Consider the following 20,942-nt stretch of genomic DNA (forward strand, 5'->3'; position numbering starts at 1 on the left):
TGTGTTTTTCCAACATGAGCTGTTTATCACTGGATTTCTAAGGCAAAGTCACTAAGTATTCAGCTAGGCTTCCTTGGTTTAAGAAAAATGATTAAGGTAACAATACTTATTTTTCCAAATCAAGGACAACACCCCAAAACACAAATTCTACGCAGCTAGCTCCACTTTGTGATATTCTTCTAGTTCTCAAACTATTTCATTCCTTGAAGTCAAGGATCATTATACCAACTGCAAATCATAATGGATATCTGATATTTTAATATAGAGTTAAATTTAATGCAAGGATTAAAAGAATGAGACTTGGACTCTAGTTCTATGGAAAACCAGCATTTCTGGCTCCAGAATCTCTGTAATATTTTTTTTTATTTTTTTTTATTTATTCATTTTAGAGAGGAGAGGGAGAGACAGAGAGAGAGAAGGGAGGGGAGGAGTTGGAAGCATCAACTCCCATATGTGCCTTGAGCAGGCAAGCCCAGGGTTTCGAACCGGCGACCTCAGCATTTCCAGGTCGACACTTTATCCACTGAGCCACCACAGGTCAGGCTGAATCTCTGTAATATTAAAAGCCTTAGAATACTGATTGTTGTTTGTATGAGGACTTAGTAAAATGAGAATTGGAATTCTCCATTAATTTCTATTATATTTATTTCCAAGGTCTGCAAGTAACAACATAAAGATGGAACACACTGAACTCTTCTTGTGTGAATTAAGAAACTTAACCAAGGACCTTATTCAAGAACCTTAACCTATCAAGATATAACATGCACTTTGGTACAATGATAACTGTTGTTTTGTTTGTTCTAGCACACATGATTTCCCCAATATGTGGAACAGTAAACAGTTATCCCTGACAATGGTCATGAACTTATCTTTTTTTTTTTTCTGACAGAGACAGAGAGAGAGACAGAGATAGGGACAGATAGGGACAGACAGAGAGGAAGGGAGAGTGAGAAGCATCAATTCTTTGTTGAGGCACCTTAGTTGTTCATTGATTGCTTTCTTGTATGTGCCTTGATTGGGGGGCTACAGCAGAGCAAGTGACCCCTTGCTCAAGCCAGCAACCTTGGGCTCAAGCCAGTGACCTTAGGGTCATGTCTATGATCTCACGCTCAAGCCAGTGACCCCATGCTTAAGCTGGGGAGCCCGTGCTCAAGCTGGCGACCTCAGACTTTGGAGCCTGGGTTCTCTGTAACCCAGTCCAATGCTCTATCCACTGCGCCACTGCCTGGTCAGGCGGTCATGAATTTATCATAATGAGTTGTTTTCACTCCAAGCAATGTATAGATACAGCATAGCTCACAAACAGTGAGTCAGCTCCTCTTCTAGACCAATGAATTGTCAAACTTCTCTGAATGGGACCCAGAGTAAGCAATAAGATTTATATCACAATCCAGTATAAATGTAATCTGGTGTGTGTTTGTGTGTACATGTCTATATGTGTGTCTATATGTGTATATATTATATGTGTGTATATATACACACACATAATGAAGTATCAAAATATTTACCTTATATATGTGTATTCTGCTATTTTTCCATTTTTAATTTTTTTAAATATTACATACTATTGCTCACCTCCTACAAATAATGGCATTACCAGGAGTAGCAATCGTATTAAAATAAATCAGAGATATCCTATAGTAACTTTCGTGTGTTTTCTCATTATTGATTCACTTACTGTTTTTTGTGTGTGTCTAAAACCACTGAATCATTGTGTCATTTATGTTAAGACATTATTACAAATGGGGGGGTGTTTCTGTGTTTTATTTTGTTTTTGTAAAACCAATGGTCTAAAAATCACAGAAATGAGTTATAGTTATTTCAACGACATGTAATATAGCACAGACAAGCAATTTGAATTGTGTGATTTTTTGAGGCCTTTTTCAATGCTGGAATTTAAAGTATCTACTGTACTGATCAACTTTTTGTTTATAAATAACAAATAGATTGCTCACAACCCCTCCAGTCCTTACAAATATAAAATATTTTGTTACATTAACTTTAAATGTTCTCTACAGACTCATTTGATCAGCGCTCATTCTGTATTTCTAACTAGCTTGTACTTGGTGATGATCGGGGTTGCTTTGGTTTTGTTTTTCTTGCTTTGCTTAGTTTTGTTTTGTTTGTCACACATTCTACATAAAACAAGGAAACCAACCTGAACTCAAATTACAGTTCAGATACTTAAAGGCTGTATGACTTTGATGGAGTTATTGAAAGTCTTGATTTCCTCTTTTTAAGATGGGGATATCAACATTAAGGTGTTGTGCAGAGTACCAAAAAAGTTTGAAATCTTTAAAATAACCTCTGAGGCATTCCCCAATCTAGTGTCTGTGTAGGTCTCTACCTTCATTTCCCATCACTCAGCACACTCCTGGTCAGCCAGTGGGAGCTCTCCTCCAACTTACCAGGACCCCTCCCTGCCCGCCGCAGCTGGCACACACTCTGCTCCCAATGCTGACAGCGAACTTCTGCAGCCCGTCCTTCCAACCAGCTTGCTCCCTCCTCCTCCTCCTCCTTCAGATTGCCCCTAAAATCCCACTTCAGGGAGGCCTTCCTGATCCCCCCTACTTGGTGCTCTCAAAATGCTTTTTTTTCTTGAAAGCACTAATTACAACTGTAATTATACTGCCACTTGTAGGATCTCTTGCTTAGTGGCCATCTCTCCAGCTAGATACAAGCTCCATGATGGCAGGACCTACCTCTGTGACTTAGTTATAAACGTGTCCCTGCTGACTAGCACAGTATCTGGCACATGATGAACACAATAAATGCTAGGTACCTTTTGTTAATTACTGTTAAGTCAGGAATGAGTTCACATGCTACCAATATATTACTTAACTAATAGCTTACACTCATTGGAGGTTTTTGTTGTTGTTGTTATTGTTTTAAACATAACAAGGAAGTCCAAGGCAGACAGTCCAGGCTTATGCATACAGATGTCAGATGGGGGGGGGGGGTTTAGAGGACACACATTTGAATTTGAATTTCAGATAAAGTATAAATAACTTTCTATATATGTTAGTTCCAAACATTTAAGAGTGCTGTTTTTCTGAAATTCTAATTTAATTGGGGTGTTCCTGTATTTTATCTGTACCTCTACTTTAGCCACAACTCAAAAATGTCATGAAAAAGCCAGGGTATTTCATCCTAGCTTTGTGGCCCCATTGCCAGGAGATTACAGGAAGCAGCAAAAGCTACCTGAATAGTGTCAACTATCAAGGCAGGAAGATGGGTGCTGGCGGCACAGAGAGCTACATGCCTCCCCAAATCACCTAATAGTGTCTTTAACAGACTCCCCCGTATGCCTCCGGTCCCAGAACTGGCTCACATCGCCACCTCTCACTGCAAAGGAGGCTGGAAAGAGAATGTCACGATAGAATTGGAGCAATTACGATTCATTGCCTGGGGATGTGGCTGTGGGAACAAAATTAAGCTTCTTTTAGCAAGGAAGGACTAGGAAACAGGTAAGCAACTAGGAGTGTTAACCATGATTTTATCAAGCTGATGACTGCAATTCCAAATTACTGTTATGAGAACAGTAGGAATATATAATATTTATATTTAGAATAAAAGTCTAGGTGTGATTTTTCAAATATGATTTCCAAGAATTTCTGAAATAACATCTTCACCCTGCTGATTATCATGACCCTTGATTTGTGTTCCGCATGTGAGACTAGGTCACAGAAAGACTGTCTTGAAGAAAAACAAACAAAATATTAATGTAAATTAAAAAGAAAAACATTCAAATCATTTTGGAAGAAGAAATATCTTTTCGTATATTGTTATCAGTGAAAAATCAGGACTGAAATAAAGAATACCACTGCTTTGTGTCTGGGTGTGTGGTTTCACAGTGCACTCATCAAAGCAATTAATGGGGTATTGTATCTCGTTCAAAAGGCGTGCATTCTGTATTTATTGGAACCGAGCAAATCTGCTGAAGTCTTCACTTTTTGTGAATAAATAACCTCAATTCCTTTAGGTTGAATTTGCTGTAGAAAGGCTTCACTGAGCTTAACATCAAATAGAGGACAAAGTTTAAAAGAGGACCTCATGAAGAGACTGTTATGGTAAAGGGTGAGATTTAAGACCAGTTACCTTTTAAGGATATGCTTCTGGTAGAAAATAGAATCATAAAATGTTGGAACAGTATCAACTGGTCCTATGCTCTATAGGTCAGTATGAAAATTAAAATCAGAGCTGGTGACCTGCCCAACCACATGCAGCTAGTTAGTGGTGGGACCAGCGCCAGGTTTCAAGCCTTCTCCACTCAAATATGCACACACATATTTTAAATTTTAAAGCAGAGAATAGAAAAATCGCCTGCTAGAATACATCATTTTTCCATCTCTCCTTTGAAGAGAGCACATGGAAGAGCCTGGAAAAACAAGGCGTATATATCAGGGGAAAATGAAGTTGTCTGTCTGGACTTTCACAACTTAGGGAGGCAAGCTAACTCCCTTGGGGCAAGGAGTGTAGGAAGCTAACACAAGCTCCATGCCACTGTCTGGCCGTGCAGACCTTAGGTTTGTGGTTTCAGCTCTTCTTTCAATTTTCCATCCAGGGTGGTTAGGGGGAAAAAGTTATGGACAAATAGAATAAACACTACTCTCCACTTCTGTTTACACACAGAAAGAGATGACAATTGCAATAGCAGCTTTGGGGCCCTAATTAGGGTAGAATGATCCGCAGATAAGAGAACATAAAAAAATTTTTCTTTTTCTTAGCAAAGTGAGCATATCTTATGCAGTCATACCCACAGGGTCCACAAAGATGTCATCAATTTAGCAAAAGTAGAGATATAATAATATGCTCTCTGCTAGCTTCCAGATCCTAAAGAAGTTAGGTTGTCTTCTTCAAGATGAAAAATTGAGAGTAGCACTAGCCTGATAATTCAGTGGGTTACAGTGTAGTCCCAATACACCAAGGTTAAGGGCTCGATCCCTTGGTCAGAGCACATACAAGAATCAACCAATGAATACGTAAATCAGTGGAACAATAAATCAATGTTTCTCTCTCCCTCTCTCTCTAAAATCAATAAAACTTCAAAAAGGAAGAGAAAAAATAATACCCATTTACTTTGCTTAAAAAAATATTGAGACTAAAACTTATACAAAGAAATCTCTATTGACTCTTTCCTTCAAACCTGCAAAGCAAGTTTCAAGAACTTGTTATAGCAGTGGTTCTCAAACCTTAGCATGTATCTGAATTAATTGGAGGGCTTGTTAAAACAGATTGCTGGGCCCCAACCCCAGTTTCTGATTCAATAGGTTTGGGGTAGGGCACTGGAATTTGCATTTCAAACAAGTTTCCAGATGATGTTGCTATTGCTGATCCAGGGCCCACACTTTCAGAATTACTACACTCTGCACTATAATGGACAAATAGCTGGCTGACCATTAAGGGCCCACACTGGCTATTTGGACACTACCAGCTTGAATTTACCAGTATATTAAGCCCCTAAAGATATTACTGCACCACTCTTGTGCCAACTTTTCTTTTCCACTCTTAGCTCCAAATTCTTCATTTTTGCCTCACGTGTAAAAATGAATCTGGGCCTTTTAAATATTTTTCCTTTACCAGGAGGAACGATGTTAAGCTTTGACAACAGAGGACATTGGGGAGACAATGAAGAAGAAAAGGTTTCTGCTTTTTGGCTCCCATAAGTCAGCAACTGTATAGCAAAGATCTGGTGAGACTCCTCCCGGCAAGTGGCTTTTCAATAGCATCCTAGGATTTCCCCAGGATTCCAGAGGATTAACTTCCAGCAAGTTTTGCTGACATGGCACCACAGCAACTTCCCTGCCATTCGAGAGCCATGGCTGTGCCTTCTCCAGCAAGGTCTGGCTCTCATTACTGGCTCATCCCTTCTGTGGGTATTTACCCTCAATCAGCAGATGTAGTTGTTCCTTAGAGTTATTATTTCTTAGTGTCAGCACCTTGTGTGTATTCTGTTTATATAACAAATACATAATTATAACTATTAAATGATTTAGGTCTTATAAATGAATGATATATATTATATATTATAATGTATTTTATATTTTCACACATATATTTATATAAATATACTTAAAATCTGTTTTATGTATTTATTTCTACATAAATTATGTGTCTACTTATTTAATTTACATAATACAATTATTAATTTTAAGAATACTTATATTTTATGGAAAAATTTATAAAATTTTATTTTTTTAAAGCAAGAGAGAGAGAGATGGAGGGAAAGACAGGGACAAACAGATAGGAAGGTAGAGAGATGAGAAGCATCAACTTATAGTTGTGGCACCTTAGTTGTTCATTGATTGCTTTCTCATATGTGCCTTGACTGGGAGGCTGCAGCCTAGCCAGTGACCCCTTACTCAAGCCAGCGACCTTGGGGTCATGTCTATGATCCCACGCTCAAGCTGGTGACCCTGTGCTCAAGCTGGTGAGCCCACGCTCAAACCAAATGAGCCCATGCTAAGCCAGAGACCTCAGGATTTCAAACCTGGGTCCTCAACATTCCAGGCCAACGCTCTATCTACTGCACCACTGCCTAGTCAGGCGATGAAATTCTTTATATTAAACTTACCTTGTTTACATATCTTTGTGGTTTCTCTCTCCTGATGAACTCAAATTGATACAACTATTGGGTATACTATTCAACTGATTTATAGATGAATTTGGGCAACTGTGGGTTTTTTGTTTGTTTGTTTGCTTGCTTGTTTTACCATGTCTTATCTCTGGGATACCATGCTCATAAGATAAAAACATTTTGGTCCATCAAAATGGCCAGAGCCTGCAATCCTTTGATCTTTATGTTACTGTACCTCTTTTTACAGCAGCCATGAAATGGACTTTCTAAGGCTATCTCGGATACTCTCCATTTGACAGTAAAGTTTCTTAAATTGGAAGAGAGGCTTTTCTTCAGTGAGGATTTCAGAAAAAAATTTTAAATGTGTATTTATTTCTCAGTATGATCTATCATTTGGACTTCTATCTAGTGGCCTATGAATTTATAATAACTAAACTTTTTTGAGCACTTTGCATGTGCTAGATATGATGTCAAGTGCTATTAAGAAGATTTTCCAAAGCTTGGAAACAGTCAAAAGAGTTTATTGCATGTCCTTTTCAATTTATCTCAGGATTGCCTAGGTAACCCACCGAAGGATTAGACAATTCTCTAGCAGTATATACCTGTTTGACTTGCTATTTTCTCTTAATTAGGATATTTTAATTGCCACAAGATTAAATGTTATCTTGTGGAAATTGATAGCTAGGGTTTCTTAACCACAGTGCTATTAGCATTTGGATCTAGATATTTTTTTTCTGTATGGTGGACTTTCCTGTACATTGAACCATCCTTGTTCTCTACCCACTAGGTATCAGTAGTGCTCCCTCCTCCCAGATTGTGACAGCAAACATGTCTCCAGAGAAAAGCGAACCCTCAAGCACTGTTGGTGGGAATGATTGGGGCAGCCACTGTGGAAAGCAGTGTGTAGGGTTCTGAAAAATTAAAAATGAAATTGCCTTATGACCCAGAAATTCCACTTCTGGAACTATCTTATAAGAAACCCAAAACACTAATTCAAAAGAATATATGCACCCCTTTGTTCGTTACAGCATTATATACAATAGCCATGATTTGGAAGCAGCCCAAATACCCATCAGCAGATGAGTGGATAAAAAGGCTATGGTACATTTACATGGTGGAATACTACTTCACCGTAAAACAAAAAGAAGGAAATCTTACCTTTTGCAACAGCTTGGATGAAACTGTAGAGTATTATGCTAAGTGAAACAAGCAAGTCAGAGAAAGACAAGTACCATATGATTTCACACATATGTGGAATCTAATGAACAAAAATAAACTAACAAACAAAATGGAAACAGACTCATAGATACAGAGAACAGATTGACAATTGTCAGAGAGGAGGGGGATTGGGAGGCTGGGTGAAATAGGTGAAGGAATTAAGAAAAAAAAATAAAACTCATAGACACGAACAACAGTATGGTGATTACCAGAGGGAAAGGGCATAGGGGAAGATATAAGAGGGTAAAGAAGGGGGATAAATGGTGACAAAAGGAGACTTAAATTTGGGTGGTGAACACACAACACAATATACAGATGATGTATTATAGAATTTTACACTTGAAACCCATATGATTTTATTAACCAATGTCACCCCAATAAATTCAATTAAGAAATGTTAAAGTATACACACACACACACACACACACACACAATGTCTTCGCCTGACCTGTGGTGGCTCAGTGGATAAAGCATCGACCTGGAATGCTGAGGTTGCTGGTTTGAAACCCTGGGCTTGCCTGGTCAGGGCACATGTGGGAGTTGACACTTCCTGCTCCTCCCCCCTTCTCTCTTTCTCTCTTTCTCTGTCTCCTCTCTAAAATGAATAAATAAAATCTTAAAAAAAAAAAAGGATGTCTTCAAACATTGCCAAATGTCCCCTGAGGGCAAAATTATCTCCACTTGAGACCAACTGCTGATAGCAATGAAAATTAACTTTGTCCACCAGAGATATAAGTGAGTTATCTAATTTTAAAAAAATCCAAAATGACAGTTTTATTGCCTTTCACATTAACCAGTTTTGTATTAAAATTAATCATCTTATTCAAGCCTTTTTCCTTCAGCTACCATGAACGCATTGCTGTCTCCAATTTTCTTTGAACCTCCCACAGCACCTTGCCAGTCCCCTTATTAAAATGTTAAGTGAATCTTTAACACATGTTCCCTTTACATTTGTAAGACAGTCATGTTTTTAACTTCTTGAAAAGTATATTTTTGCAATACTTTACATACATTACTTTATGTAATCCTTATAACAACTGTATAAATATGAGGCTTTGAGGTATAAAATAAATACCCAAAGTCATACTGTTAACACTTGGAACAAGATTTGGAACCCAAAGTCTTCATGACCCAAATAGAGAGCTCTAGACCAATATGCTATATTGTATTATGAAGCTAATCCTAAATCTCTGTGACCTGCTTGCTGTTGTCACTGCCCTTAGTAGGTAATTATACCCCCATGGCTCTAGGCCACCCGATTTATATCCAGTAAAAGGGCTTCATAGTTCAATATATTGTACAAGAACCAATCAGAGTAGCCGTCTAACTTCGGAACATTCTGTGCTCCCTTTGTTATAATATCACAGAAGTCAACACAATAGGAGGCTGACAGAGGAGTCCATGGAATCTGTAGCTACTCAATTCAAGGTGGCGTGTTTGATCAACATGTTCCTTGAATTTACCTTTGTGAGTTGCTGTTTTTTTCTCCCTCCAGGCAAAAGACAGATCCAGCAGACTCTTTCTGGACTTATCCGGGTATTCACCTTTTGTTCCTTCTTCCTGTTTTTCAAATGGAAGATGTGGTAAAATAAGGCACAAAGGCATCAGGGAATGGTCTATGCTAGTGATTTTCAACTGCCTGTCTTCATGTCTTCTCTGTCTAGTCTAATAATACTAATCACAGTAGCAGCATAGAAATCCCTTTTGGATTCCATGATTAAACAATAATCACTTTCCTAAGTCTGAGTTACCTCTCTTAGGAGATAATTTAGCTTTATGAAAAATACATGGAAGAAGCTGGTGTATTCACTGTGACTGGGCTCATCCTGCTCTCTAACGTTCCCTCTGCTCCAGCCTTCCCTGTGTTCTGCTCTGCCATGCCCTGCTTTGAAGAAACAGCTGTCATCTCCCTAGCAAGTGGGTGGCTGTGGAGGAGGGCAGCATGAGACCCTGCTCTTCCCCACTCTACCCCACTCTGCCCCGCTCTCAGGGCATGGCATGACTCTGACCCAGAGGTCTACAAGGGCTATGAGCTACAACCTGTATGATTATAAAATAGCACCTACAAGGGAGCCTTTGTGAAAACTGACATTAAGCTAGAACATTAAGATAGCTCTTTCTTAAAATTTTTTTTTTGCCCTGGCTGGTTGGCTCATCAGTAGAGCGCCGGCCTGGCGTGCGGGGGACCCGGGTTCGATTCCCGACCAGGGCACATAGGAGAAGCACCCATTTGCTTCTCCACCCCCACCCCCCTTCCTCTCTGTCTCTCTCTTCCCCTCCCACAGCCAAGGTTCCATTGGAGCAAAGATGGCCCGGGCGCTGGGGATGGCTCCTTGGCCTCTGCCCCAGGCGCTAGAGTGGCTCTGGTCCCGGCAGAGCCATGCCTCGGAGGGGCAGAGCATCACCCCCTGGTGGGCAGAGCATCGCCCCTGGTGGGCATGCCGGGTGGATCCCGGTCGGGCGCATGCGGGAGTCTGTCTGACTGTCTCTCCCCGTTTCCAGCTTCAGAAAAATACAAAAAAAAAAAATTTTTTTTTGTAAGAAAAAGCTTTTTCTTCTGGGTGTTATGGAGAAACACCTCCAGTTCTGGCTTGGCTGCTTCATAGATGCAAGAGCTGTGCCATAGATGAAGATTGTAGAGGAAACCTTAGTGCTTAATTTTAGCAAAGAAAGTTTAAATAGAGAAGGTGATTGGGCTGCAAAGCTCATTTGTATAAAGATTTGTTTGATTGTGGGTAATTTTTATCCAGAAATAAAGGAAATCCAAGTTTTGTTTTTTGTAAATCCAGAAATAGAGGAAGTCCAAGTTTTGGGTGACACTCAAAGGGATTCAGGAGGTTTTCGTTCCCCCCAAACACATATAGGAACATGAAGTGCTTCCCATCTTTCATGCCACCTATCCTTCCACAGCATGAAAGGCAGACCAGCCTGGAATATTACCCCACTTAACAACACAGGAAAATGAGGTACCAAAGCGTTACTTGGGGCCACTCAAATAGTCTGCGTTAGAGTCAGATTTTTAATAAAAATCAAACAAGGGTAGACATTCCTAGAGACTTGGATTTATTTCAATATAGAATATAAACTAGGTCTCTTTTCTGACCCAATATACTTTTCTTTGTTCTCTCTCTCTCTCTCTCTCTCTCCCTCTTTCTATTTCCATTAGGCTTGTAAGGAAGTGTTCACCAAAACAAACAAACAAAAACAAAAAAACCATTCTGAGGATACAATAAGTCTGGGCCTACAATTATAGCATCCCTGTTTTGCGGGAGTCCCATGCTACCAGAAGATGAAGAGTGAATCGTGGACCTATCAAGTGGAGAGATCAGCAGCAATGATTGGTCATGCTAAAGAGTGAAACAGCCAAGTGGAAAGTAGGTGGGCCATGAGTAGGAAAACCTGGGTTCTCTTTCTAGCTCTGATGCTTGGCCATGGGCATGCCATTTAACCTCTCTGAGGCTAAAGAAACCAAGCTTCTCTCAAAATCAAAATGATTAACACTAACCTCATGGTTTTTGGTTAAAAGGGGTTAATACATACAAAGCACCCAGTCAAGTGTCTAGCACCTGGTGGGTGTTCACAATTATTAGCTCTATCTTTCAGTCCCAACCTTCTGAACTCCATCCTATGAACCCAAGATTATTCTTAAGATCAAATAAAATGTTATGAAACTATCCAAAGGCTCCAAAGAGCTCCTCAAAGGTTAAAGTGTTATTAAGGGAGATCTAAGCCTATTACCATGAATAGAGGTGAATCACATACGACTCTTGGGTTTTTTTAAATTAGTATTCTTTCCCTTTAAGCTTTTCCTTGCTACTTACCTTAATTATGTTCACTACATAAAAGAAATGACTCTGTATGGTGTAACATATGGTATATCGGCTCTAGGACCTAAAAATCCATATACGGGTGAGCTTTAGCCTTTGCAACAATAAATCGTCTGACCTATAAGTGCCATCCCCTTTCTCTTACTCACCTTAGTTCCAGCCATGAATTGTATCAAGCTGCTTCTGCCTTGCTGTCTAGAGTGCTCCATCTGGGTAAAACCAGCCAACATATTGTGAGAATATTCCAGCAATGTTCTGCAAAAATCCATGTGGTGCAACAGTAGGGTCAGCCTGACCTGTGGTGGCACAGTGGATAAAGCATCAACATGGAATGCTGAGGTCACTGGTTCGAAACCCTGGATCTGCCTGGTCAGCGCACATATGAGAAGCAACTACAAGTTAATGCTTCCTGCTCCTCCCCCTTGCCTTTCTCTCTCTCTCCTTTCTCTAAAATCAATAAATAAAAATATCTAAAAAGTTTTGTTGATGGTGTCAACAGCCAGCACCATCTTGCCAGCCATGTAACCAACTGAGCAACCTTGGAAGTAGGTCCTCCAACCCCAGACAAGCCATTAGATGACTGAAGCCCAGGCAACGCCTTGATTTCAACTTCATTAGAGACCCTGAGGCAGACCCACCAGGAAAGTCACTCTCAAAACCCTGATTCACAGAAACTGTATGAGCTAACTGTGTTTCAAGTTGCTAAGTTTTGGGTTATTAGGTAATTTTTTATGCAGGAGTATATAACTGATACACAACCCACTCCAAATTGTTGGCTGAGACTGATTTGAGTTGCATATCTGCCACTTCCAACCAAAGAAATTCTGAATAATGCATCTACTATATCAGAATCATTTGGGATGCATCTTAGGGATCTCTATTTTTCTTTTTTTTTAATTTTTTTTATTTTTTTATTTTTCAAAAGCCAGAAACGGGGAGGCAGTCAGACTCCCGCATGCGCACGACCGGGATCCACCCGGCACGCCCACCAGGGGCCGATGCTCTGCCCATCCAGGGGTCGCTCTGTTGTGACCAGAGCCATTCTAGCACCTGAGGAAGAGGCCACAGAGCCATCCTCAGCACCTGGGCCAACTTTGCTCCAATGGAGCCTTGGCTGCAGGAGGGGAAGAGAGAGAAAGAGAGGAAGGAGAGGGGGAGGGGTGGAGAAGCAGATGGATGCTTCTCCTGTGTGCCCTGGCTGGGAATCAAACCCGGGACTCCTGCATGCCAGGCTGATGCTCTACCACTGAGCCAACCGGCCAGGGCCTGGCATCTCTATTTTTAAAAAAGCTCTACAAATGATTATAAGGTGCAGCCAGTTAAAGAAACACTTTGTTTTAGCCTCACTGGTGATGGTGCAGTGGATAGAGTGTTGACTGGGAATGCTGAAGTCTCTGGTTCAAGACCCGGGGTTGCCAGTTCAATCCCGGGTCATGGCACATGCGAGAAGCAATCAATGTACAACTAAGTGGAACAATGAGTTGATGATTCTCTTTCTCTCTCAAAAACAAACAAACTTTGTTTTACTGTGGAATATTGATATTAACATATAATTATAACCCTAAAATTCCCAGTGAACTAAACTCCCTCTTCCCTCCATGATACCTTGTGATAAGAGCAGCTGTTGGGTAATAGAAGTTCAGACAGTTTTCTCCAACATTAGGAAAATCTAAGGTTCTTTTCTTCCCTCTATCTCTAACATACAAATAAGCATGAAAGATTAATTTTTACTCCTCTGTTCTTGAATTTTCACCTTGGCTTCAGTGTACCGAGTTACAAATAAAGCCCATATGAATGAAATGTTATGGGCCATGGGGCAATTTGCAAGAGATCTCATCACATTCTCTTGCCTAATCTCCCTTGCCCCTGACTCAAGACACACTAACTCATTCATGTAATATTCCACAAATATTTTTCAAGTACTTATGAAAATTCCCTTTTACCCAGAGAAAACGATGCCATGATGAGGTGTGACACTTCTGCCTAGTCCTCACTTGTTGATATAAACCCAAAATGCTGAATTTCCAAACCTGAAACTTGAAAACAAGAGTAAATGAATGGCTAAGCATCTCTTTCTCCTTCTCTTTAAGTGATTTATTATTTCACACTCAAGCAGCTACTTTCTTACTTTTTTTAAAGATTTTATTAATTGATTTTAGAAAGAGGAAGAGAGGGAGGGAGGGAGGAGCAGGAAGCATCAACTCATAGTAGTTGCTTTTTGTATATGCCTTGACCGGGTAAGTCCAGGGTTTCAAACCGTCAACCTCAGCATTCCAGGTGGAGGCCTTATCCACTCAAGAAGCTTCTTATAGCATTACACACCAGCAAATCATTTTTTAAAATCTTATTCAGAAACCTGAATTACAAAGATCTTAGCCATCAATTGATAATGACATCAGCTATCTACCTGATATCCTTATATCCTAGTAATTACCCTCAGTTCCTCTCTCTTCTCATGTTGTTCACGGAAATAACCCCTAATTCCTATTAATTTTACTTCAAAAATCTCATATTCAGATTTTCATCCCCATTTCTGCAGCAACCACCTCTGTTCAGTTGACTACAGCAAGCTCTTAACTGGTGGCTCTAACAACCTTTCTTCACTCCAGTTCACTATGCATGTAGCGGCCCGAGGTATCTCTCCAAAGTGTGAATTGTGGCATGCCAATTCCCTGATTAAAAGCAAGTCATTGACATCACACAGCCACAACTATAATACACTGGGAAGGGCACATAATTTCTGTGGTATTCTTATCATAAGAAAACACCAGATAAACCCACTTGAGCAACATCATATGAAAAAAAGTGATCAGTAGTCTTCCAAAGTGTCAACGATCATGAAAGAAAATTGAAAGACTGAGAAGATGTCACAGACAGGCACAGAACACAAAGGAGACGTGATGACTAAACAGAACGCCAGATCTTAGATTGAATTCTGGAACAATAGAAAAACATTAGTCGGAAAAACTAGTGAAATGCATGTAAATTCTGTAGCTTAGTTAATGCTACTCTACCAACTTCTTAATTTTGACCATTGTACTGTGATTATGCAAGATGTTAACATTAGAGGAAGCTGGGTGAAGAGAATATGAAAATTCTCTGTACTATCCTTGCAATTTTTCTGAAGTCTAAAATTATTTCAAAAGGCAAATGGAAAAAAGGCTAGAAAAAAATGTTATTGTATCAAATTTCAATCAATTATATAGGTTAATAGAGAGGGAGAAAGAATGGGGAGGGATTAGGAGAAGGCTTGGGGAGGGAGGGAGGGAGAGAGAGAGAAAAAAGGAGAGGAGAGGAGAAGGGTGAGGAGATAAGAGAGAGAGAAAATGAATATATGCCTGTATGGTAACACGGGAGAAGATGTGTATTTCCAAGCTTTTCCTCAGTCCCCCAAATACATAAGAGTATGAGCATTCTAAAATGTTACATGTCATTTGACACTTAATAAACTATAACCCCTAAATGCACACTAGTTACTTCATCTGGTGCTCAGCTGAAGAAACAGTGATTTGTTCTAACACTAGAAGAAAACTGCACTGATTTATTGAATGTGGCAGAGAATGCCTCCCAGTTTCCATCTTCCTCTTTAGCAATACAAATCCTGGGTTGTGTGTTAAAACATTGTCACCCAGCGAAAAGAACTTTAAGAGTTTCTCTAGGCCCTGGCTGGTTAGCTCAGTGATAGAGTGTCAGTGTAGCATGTGAATATCCAAGGTTCAATACCCAGACAGGGCACAGAGGAGAAGCAACCACCAGCTTCTCCTCCTGCAGCCATGGCTCAACTGATTGGAGTATTTGGCCCTGGGTGCTGAGGATGGCTCTGTGGCCTCTACTTCAGGTGCTGAAAATAGCTTGGTTGTCGATCAACACCCTAGATGGACAGAGCATCACCCAGTAGGGGGCTTGCAAGGTGGATCCCAGTCAGATGCATGTGTGAGTCTGTCCCTCTACCTCCCCCATTCTCACTTAATTAAAAAAAAAGAGTTTATTTATTTATTTATTTGGAAAAGAGTATTAAGTGGTAATAAAAACCAGAGCTTTGATGTCTGTCATATAGAGCTCAACTATTTTGAGGCTTAGTTACCTTCTCTGTAAAATAGAAATAATAATAAAATTACTTTATAAAATTGCTGTGAGGATTAAATTTTTAACTCATGTAAATGCCTTACATTTAGCACAGTAATCTGGCTCATTAAATATTAACTTTTATTTTTAAAGACAGAGAAAAAAATATAAATTTTGTAGAAGTGGAAAGTTAGTGACAAGACATTCAAGTATAGCTCTAATTACACACTCCATTAATCCACTGGTCAATAGTTTTAGAATTGTTAGCTGGTACTAAGCTTTCTTTTTCCATTCTAGACTTTATTCCTTTGGGAATTCTCACACTCTCTATATTCTATCCACCAAATCAGTGCATCTTGCCAGTTTCCTAAAATGAAGAGGAATCCACCCTGTGATCTAGTGGCTAGAGAAAGGAAGCTGGAAGGGTAAGATAAGTCTCTTTGCTTTAGGGCTAATGATAGTCCTTTCCCAATCATGAGAGCTTTACCTGATACACTTTTCATCTTTCCGCTTCCTTCTTATCTTCTTTCTGCCTATGTATAATTGATACCCCATCAAATAGTTTTAATTACTAAGATTAGATAGATATGCTATCATTTTTTTTAAACAGCTGGAAGTTACAAATAAATTTTTCAGAATTTTAATTTATATATACATAATACCACATCTTTATCCATCATCCATGATGGACACTAAGGTTGTTTCCAGGTCTTGGCTAGTGTGAATAATGCTGCAATGAAAATGGGAGTGCAGCTATCCCTTCAATACCCCGCTTTTATTTCCTGTGAGAAAATAAAAATGAATTTTAGCTGTATTAGGACTCCATTTTTAGTTGCCATAAAAAACAAAGAATATCTACAGTCTAAAAATATGTGTTTTCAACATAAGGGTTAAAAATAAGGCCGTTATTTCTAACAAGTAGTGCTAGATTACATAAGCTAAGTGTGAATTATGGTATTGGCAAGTAAATGTCTAATGAGAAAAAATAGTAAAAAAGCTCAATATTTGTGATTGTAAGCAAAGCATCACAGTAGCATCATGTGACAAGTTATAGCTGCTGGATTTCTTATGCTTACTTCATCATTTAAATAGTTTTATTCAGAATCACATATGGTGAAGGAGGTAGGGACCATAATCTCGCAGTACTTAGAACCTCTAGTAATCTTTATCTAGCCTATGATGGAACCCATAGGATAAAAGAGCAGGCTAGTAGAATGGGGGCATTGGGAAAGGAGAAACTCACTCTCCTTATAAATTTCTATTATTAATATCTTTGTAACTCTTGCTACAACCTTTGTCATCCTTTTTGATTCTTCTCTTTATTCATCCCCTGTATTCAACTCTGTCTTTTCTTCCTTTGAAAGCACCATCTGGATTTGCCTTAATCTCTTCCCTTAACTATAACTGTCTAACATAAATACTTATCACTCCATGTCAGTATTATTCTAACAATCTCCTCATTTGGTCTTCCTGACAACAGTTTATTCCTGGCTCTCGTCTGATTAAGTGCTCTATAATACAGTACTACTACCTTTATCACATTACACTGCTGTTTCAGAATCTAAAGTGAATCTCTTTGGCTTAGGGATTCACTCAAATGTTTCAGTCTGATTTTTAAATCAGTTCTAATAATTTTATACCATCTGAATTATTGAAATCTGTTTTCCTCTATTTTTTCATATGGATTATAATCAGATTAGTCTTTGCCTTCCTCTTCATATGGCTTATGATATTCCTTTACTACACCAACAATTGTTGTGATTTCTTATCCAGAATCGACTTTATTCTTTGGTAACATCACTCAGAATTTCCTTTGAGGGCCATTAAACTCTTACCTTCAGTCCGTAAATTTAACGTGACTGACTCCACAGCCAGTTCTAGGGTGAACATGTGACCCAAGCCTGGCTAATCAAGAGAACCACAGCCAGTTCAACAAAGAGCACCCGACTCAAGCTGGTCCAGAAAGAGCCCTGCCCAGACCTTCTGTTGCAAAAGATTAGTGCTCTTTTCGCATTACTAGAAATAGCAACTGACAGATTCCTGATGATATAATTTGAGCTTCTAGACCTACCTATATCTGATCTTTTCAGTAATAAGGAATAAATGCTTTCTTCCCTTTTTTGCTTAAACCGATTTGAATTGATTTGCAAAGAACACTCCCACCTCTTTGTCTCTTCAAGTTAAAGTCATCCTTTGAGTTGTTTTTTTTAGCTCTATGCCACTTTCAAACTGTCCTTCCTTTCCTAAATTCCCATTACACCTTACTTAATCCATACTACTTTAAAATCTTCTTAATTGTTTAATATTTTCTAGTTTTGCTTCCCCACTGTCCATAAGCTTCAGGAAAGCTTGGAATATGAAATACATTTCTCTTGTGTTCAGAATACTTAAGAATTTTTCAAAATTAAGATGCAGATTGATTGATAAATTCTTGGGTGTTGGTCAAATAAGTTTGTAAATATGATATATATGTTTGCTCGCTTGTGACTTATATTGGGTGTGGGGGACAGGCTATAAGCAGGCCAGGTCGTTGTAGCCTGGGGTTTGGTTTTGGGACTAAGCTTTTCCCCACACCCTTGACTGATTGTATGATCTGGGTGGTGCACTCTCATGAGGAATCCAATTATGCCTTGGATAAGTGACTTTGTATCGGAGACTTCCTTGTTTGTATATTGGATTAAGGGATTTTGGTTTTCTACACTATAAAGTGGGACAGACCAGGAGCTTGGACACACAGTTCCTGCTATCACAATTGCAGGGGCTTCCCTGATCCCTTGCCCTTCATGGGAAGAGCTGGTTTTCTGCTTTTCCCTTGTCTTCTTTTGTGGTTTGCCTGTCTTGGTGAGACACCAATAAATAGGATGGCCCCCCATCCTCTGACTCCGCCATTTCTTTATCGTCTGCCTGAATCCAATGGGAACCTGCATGTGAATGGCCACGATGGCGGCTCCTGGCCTTACATTGGGTAAGCTATTTTTCTTTAGGAAGTAAATGGTTAGACTCTTTAGAATAAATGAAGACTGGGCAAGTTGTTGCTGTTCAGAGATCAACTCTAATTCTGTTCCTATGTTACTTATTTAATAACAAAGATAGCAGGAAAGAAGGGGAAATGATATTGGTGACACTATTATAAAGTCACACTTTGAATCATCTCCTGAAGATATCTGTCAGGATATTGGAAAGGCCCAATAATAACTCCCAGTTTTATGATTATTTTTATTTATTTAAAGAGAGGGGATGGGAATTAGAGATAGAGACAGAAAGGAATATCAATCTATTCCTATATGAGCCCTGACTAGGGATTGAACCAGCAACCTCTGCACTACAGGACAATGCTCCAACCAACCAAGCTATCTGACCAGAGCATAACTCCCAGTTTTAAAAATGTAGGTTTTATTATTATTATTATTATTATTATTCAGGTATGGTGAGACCAAGATATCAGGAGACAGCTGCCATTGACAAGATAGTATGTTAATTACAGTCCCCAAGAGGAGGATGCCACACCATGCAAGGTCACATAGGAAGCACCAGGTTCAGCCAGGGGGCAAAAGAAGTGAAGGTTAAGTATGGGTACAAGGCTTTACAGTGGTATCCACAGAAAAAGCAAAACAAAGCAGAGTAAGCAGGCTTAGAATTGGTTATTCATAATCATTTAGCATGTTTTAGAGTGTAGGGGCTACCCCAAACTGGTGTCTGGACCTGGGCTGATTAGAGTAGGGAAATATTGGCTTGATGTGTGATTCTGATAGAGGTAGTTGTGTGTTGTGCATTATGGATTGGTCTGTTTGCATATGAAAGGTGCAGGGAACTTTTTTTGCTTTCTCTAGGAATTAGCTAGCCACAGGAGGGGCAATGTCTTCTTAGCCAGTGAAGCCCCAGATGGCAGATCATCAAGAATACAGAAAATAAACCTTAGCCAGATAGTTCAGTTGCTGGAGCATCATCCCGTAGAGCAGAGGTTGCCGGTTCGATCCCAGGTTAGGGCACATATAGGAACAGATTGATGTTCCTGTCTCTCCCTTTCTTTCCCTTCCTCTTTCTAAAATCAATCAAATAAACATTTTAAAAAATACAGAAAATAGGCCCTGGCCGGTTGGCTCAGCGGTAGAGCGTCGGCCTAGCGTGCGGAGGACCCGGGTTCGATTCCCGGCCAGGGCACACAGGAGAAGCGCCCATTTGCTTCTCCACCCCTCCGCCGCGCTTTCCTCTCTGTCTCTCTCTTCCCCTCCCGCAGCCGAGGCTCCATTGGAGCAAAGATGGCCCGGGCGCTGGGGATGGCTCTGTGGCCTCTACCTCAGGCGCTAGAGTGGCTCTGGTCGCAACATGGCGACGCCCAGGATGGGCAGAGCATCGCCCCCTGCTGGGCAGAGCATCGCCCCATGGTGGGCGTGCCGGGTGGATCCCGGTCGGGCGCATGTGGGAGTCTGTCTGACTGTCTCTCCCCGTTTCCAGCTTCAGAAAAATGAAAAAAAAAAAAATACAGAAAATAAGAAAGTACAGTTCATACATTTCTCTATTTCCCACCTAGATGCAGAACAAATTGAGCAACAAGACAAAGGAGAGGCAGAGAGTGGCCAAAATAACCCCTCTATTTCTGATAAATTCTATCTTGGAAAATGTATCCTAATGTGAGAGTCAAATGGGCCTCCTAATTTCATCCAGAATTAGTTAGGTTTTCTTGTATAGTCATAAGCAGCATTGGATCAGGACCACTTTTCCAACTGGGAAGGATTTTATGACATGAGAAACAGAGAAGAAATTGTGCTTACTGCAAGCAAGTTTACTCCCAAGAGGGGAAAAAAAAAAAAAAAAGTCAGGAACTGAGTTGAGCACAGGCAGTTTATTCTGTTTTACCAATCAAATGAGGCACTTCATCTTCTCCAGGCAGTGCGAAGAGTAGAGAATCTAAAGAGGTATTGCTTGACTGAACTTCCTTTGCATGGATGGAAACATCAAGAGTGGGAAAGAAACATTGCCTCCTGCCAAAAAAAAAAAAAAAAAAAAAAAAAAAATCTTTTTTTTTTTTTTTTTTTTAGAGATTTTAGAACGATAGTGAAATGCTGACACTTCCTTAGACATGATTTCAGCTTCAGGTTATAGATTTTAAGTCCAGATTTCAGCTAACTGATACCCAGGAATTAGCTGATGTGAGGAACAGAGTGAAGAAATAAAAGAGTGCCTGCTTTGGTGGCACATAGCTTATAGTAAAATGAGAAGAGATGAGATCAGGTGCATTCAGGGTGGCATGGCCA

General features: G+C 39.8%; 1 protein-coding gene across 2 annotated transcripts in view; it reads left to right on the top strand.

Annotated features, from left to right (window-relative positions):
* NMRK1 (nicotinamide riboside kinase 1) overlaps positions 1-5,891 on the top strand; it is a 36,590-nt gene extending 30,699 nt beyond the window's left edge. The window contains exon 10 of one of the 2 annotated variants that reach the window (XM_066257069.1): positions 5,584-5,891. In XM_066257069.1, the coding sequence (XP_066113166.1) occupies positions 5,584-5,585 (2 nt within the window). In that variant the 3' untranslated portion in view covers positions 5,586-5,891. Of the gene's footprint in view, positions 1-654; positions 1,370-5,583 lie in introns of those variants that run through there. The other variant, XM_066257068.1, reaches the window with a different exon arrangement.
* Positions 5,892-20,942: the final 15,051 nt, after the last annotated feature.

Source organism: Saccopteryx bilineata, chromosome 2 (genome assembly GCF_036850765.1).
Source record: "Saccopteryx bilineata isolate mSacBil1 chromosome 2, mSacBil1_pri_phased_curated, whole genome shotgun sequence".
In the NCBI taxonomy this organism is placed as follows: domain Eukaryota; kingdom Metazoa; phylum Chordata; class Mammalia; order Chiroptera; family Emballonuridae; genus Saccopteryx; species Saccopteryx bilineata.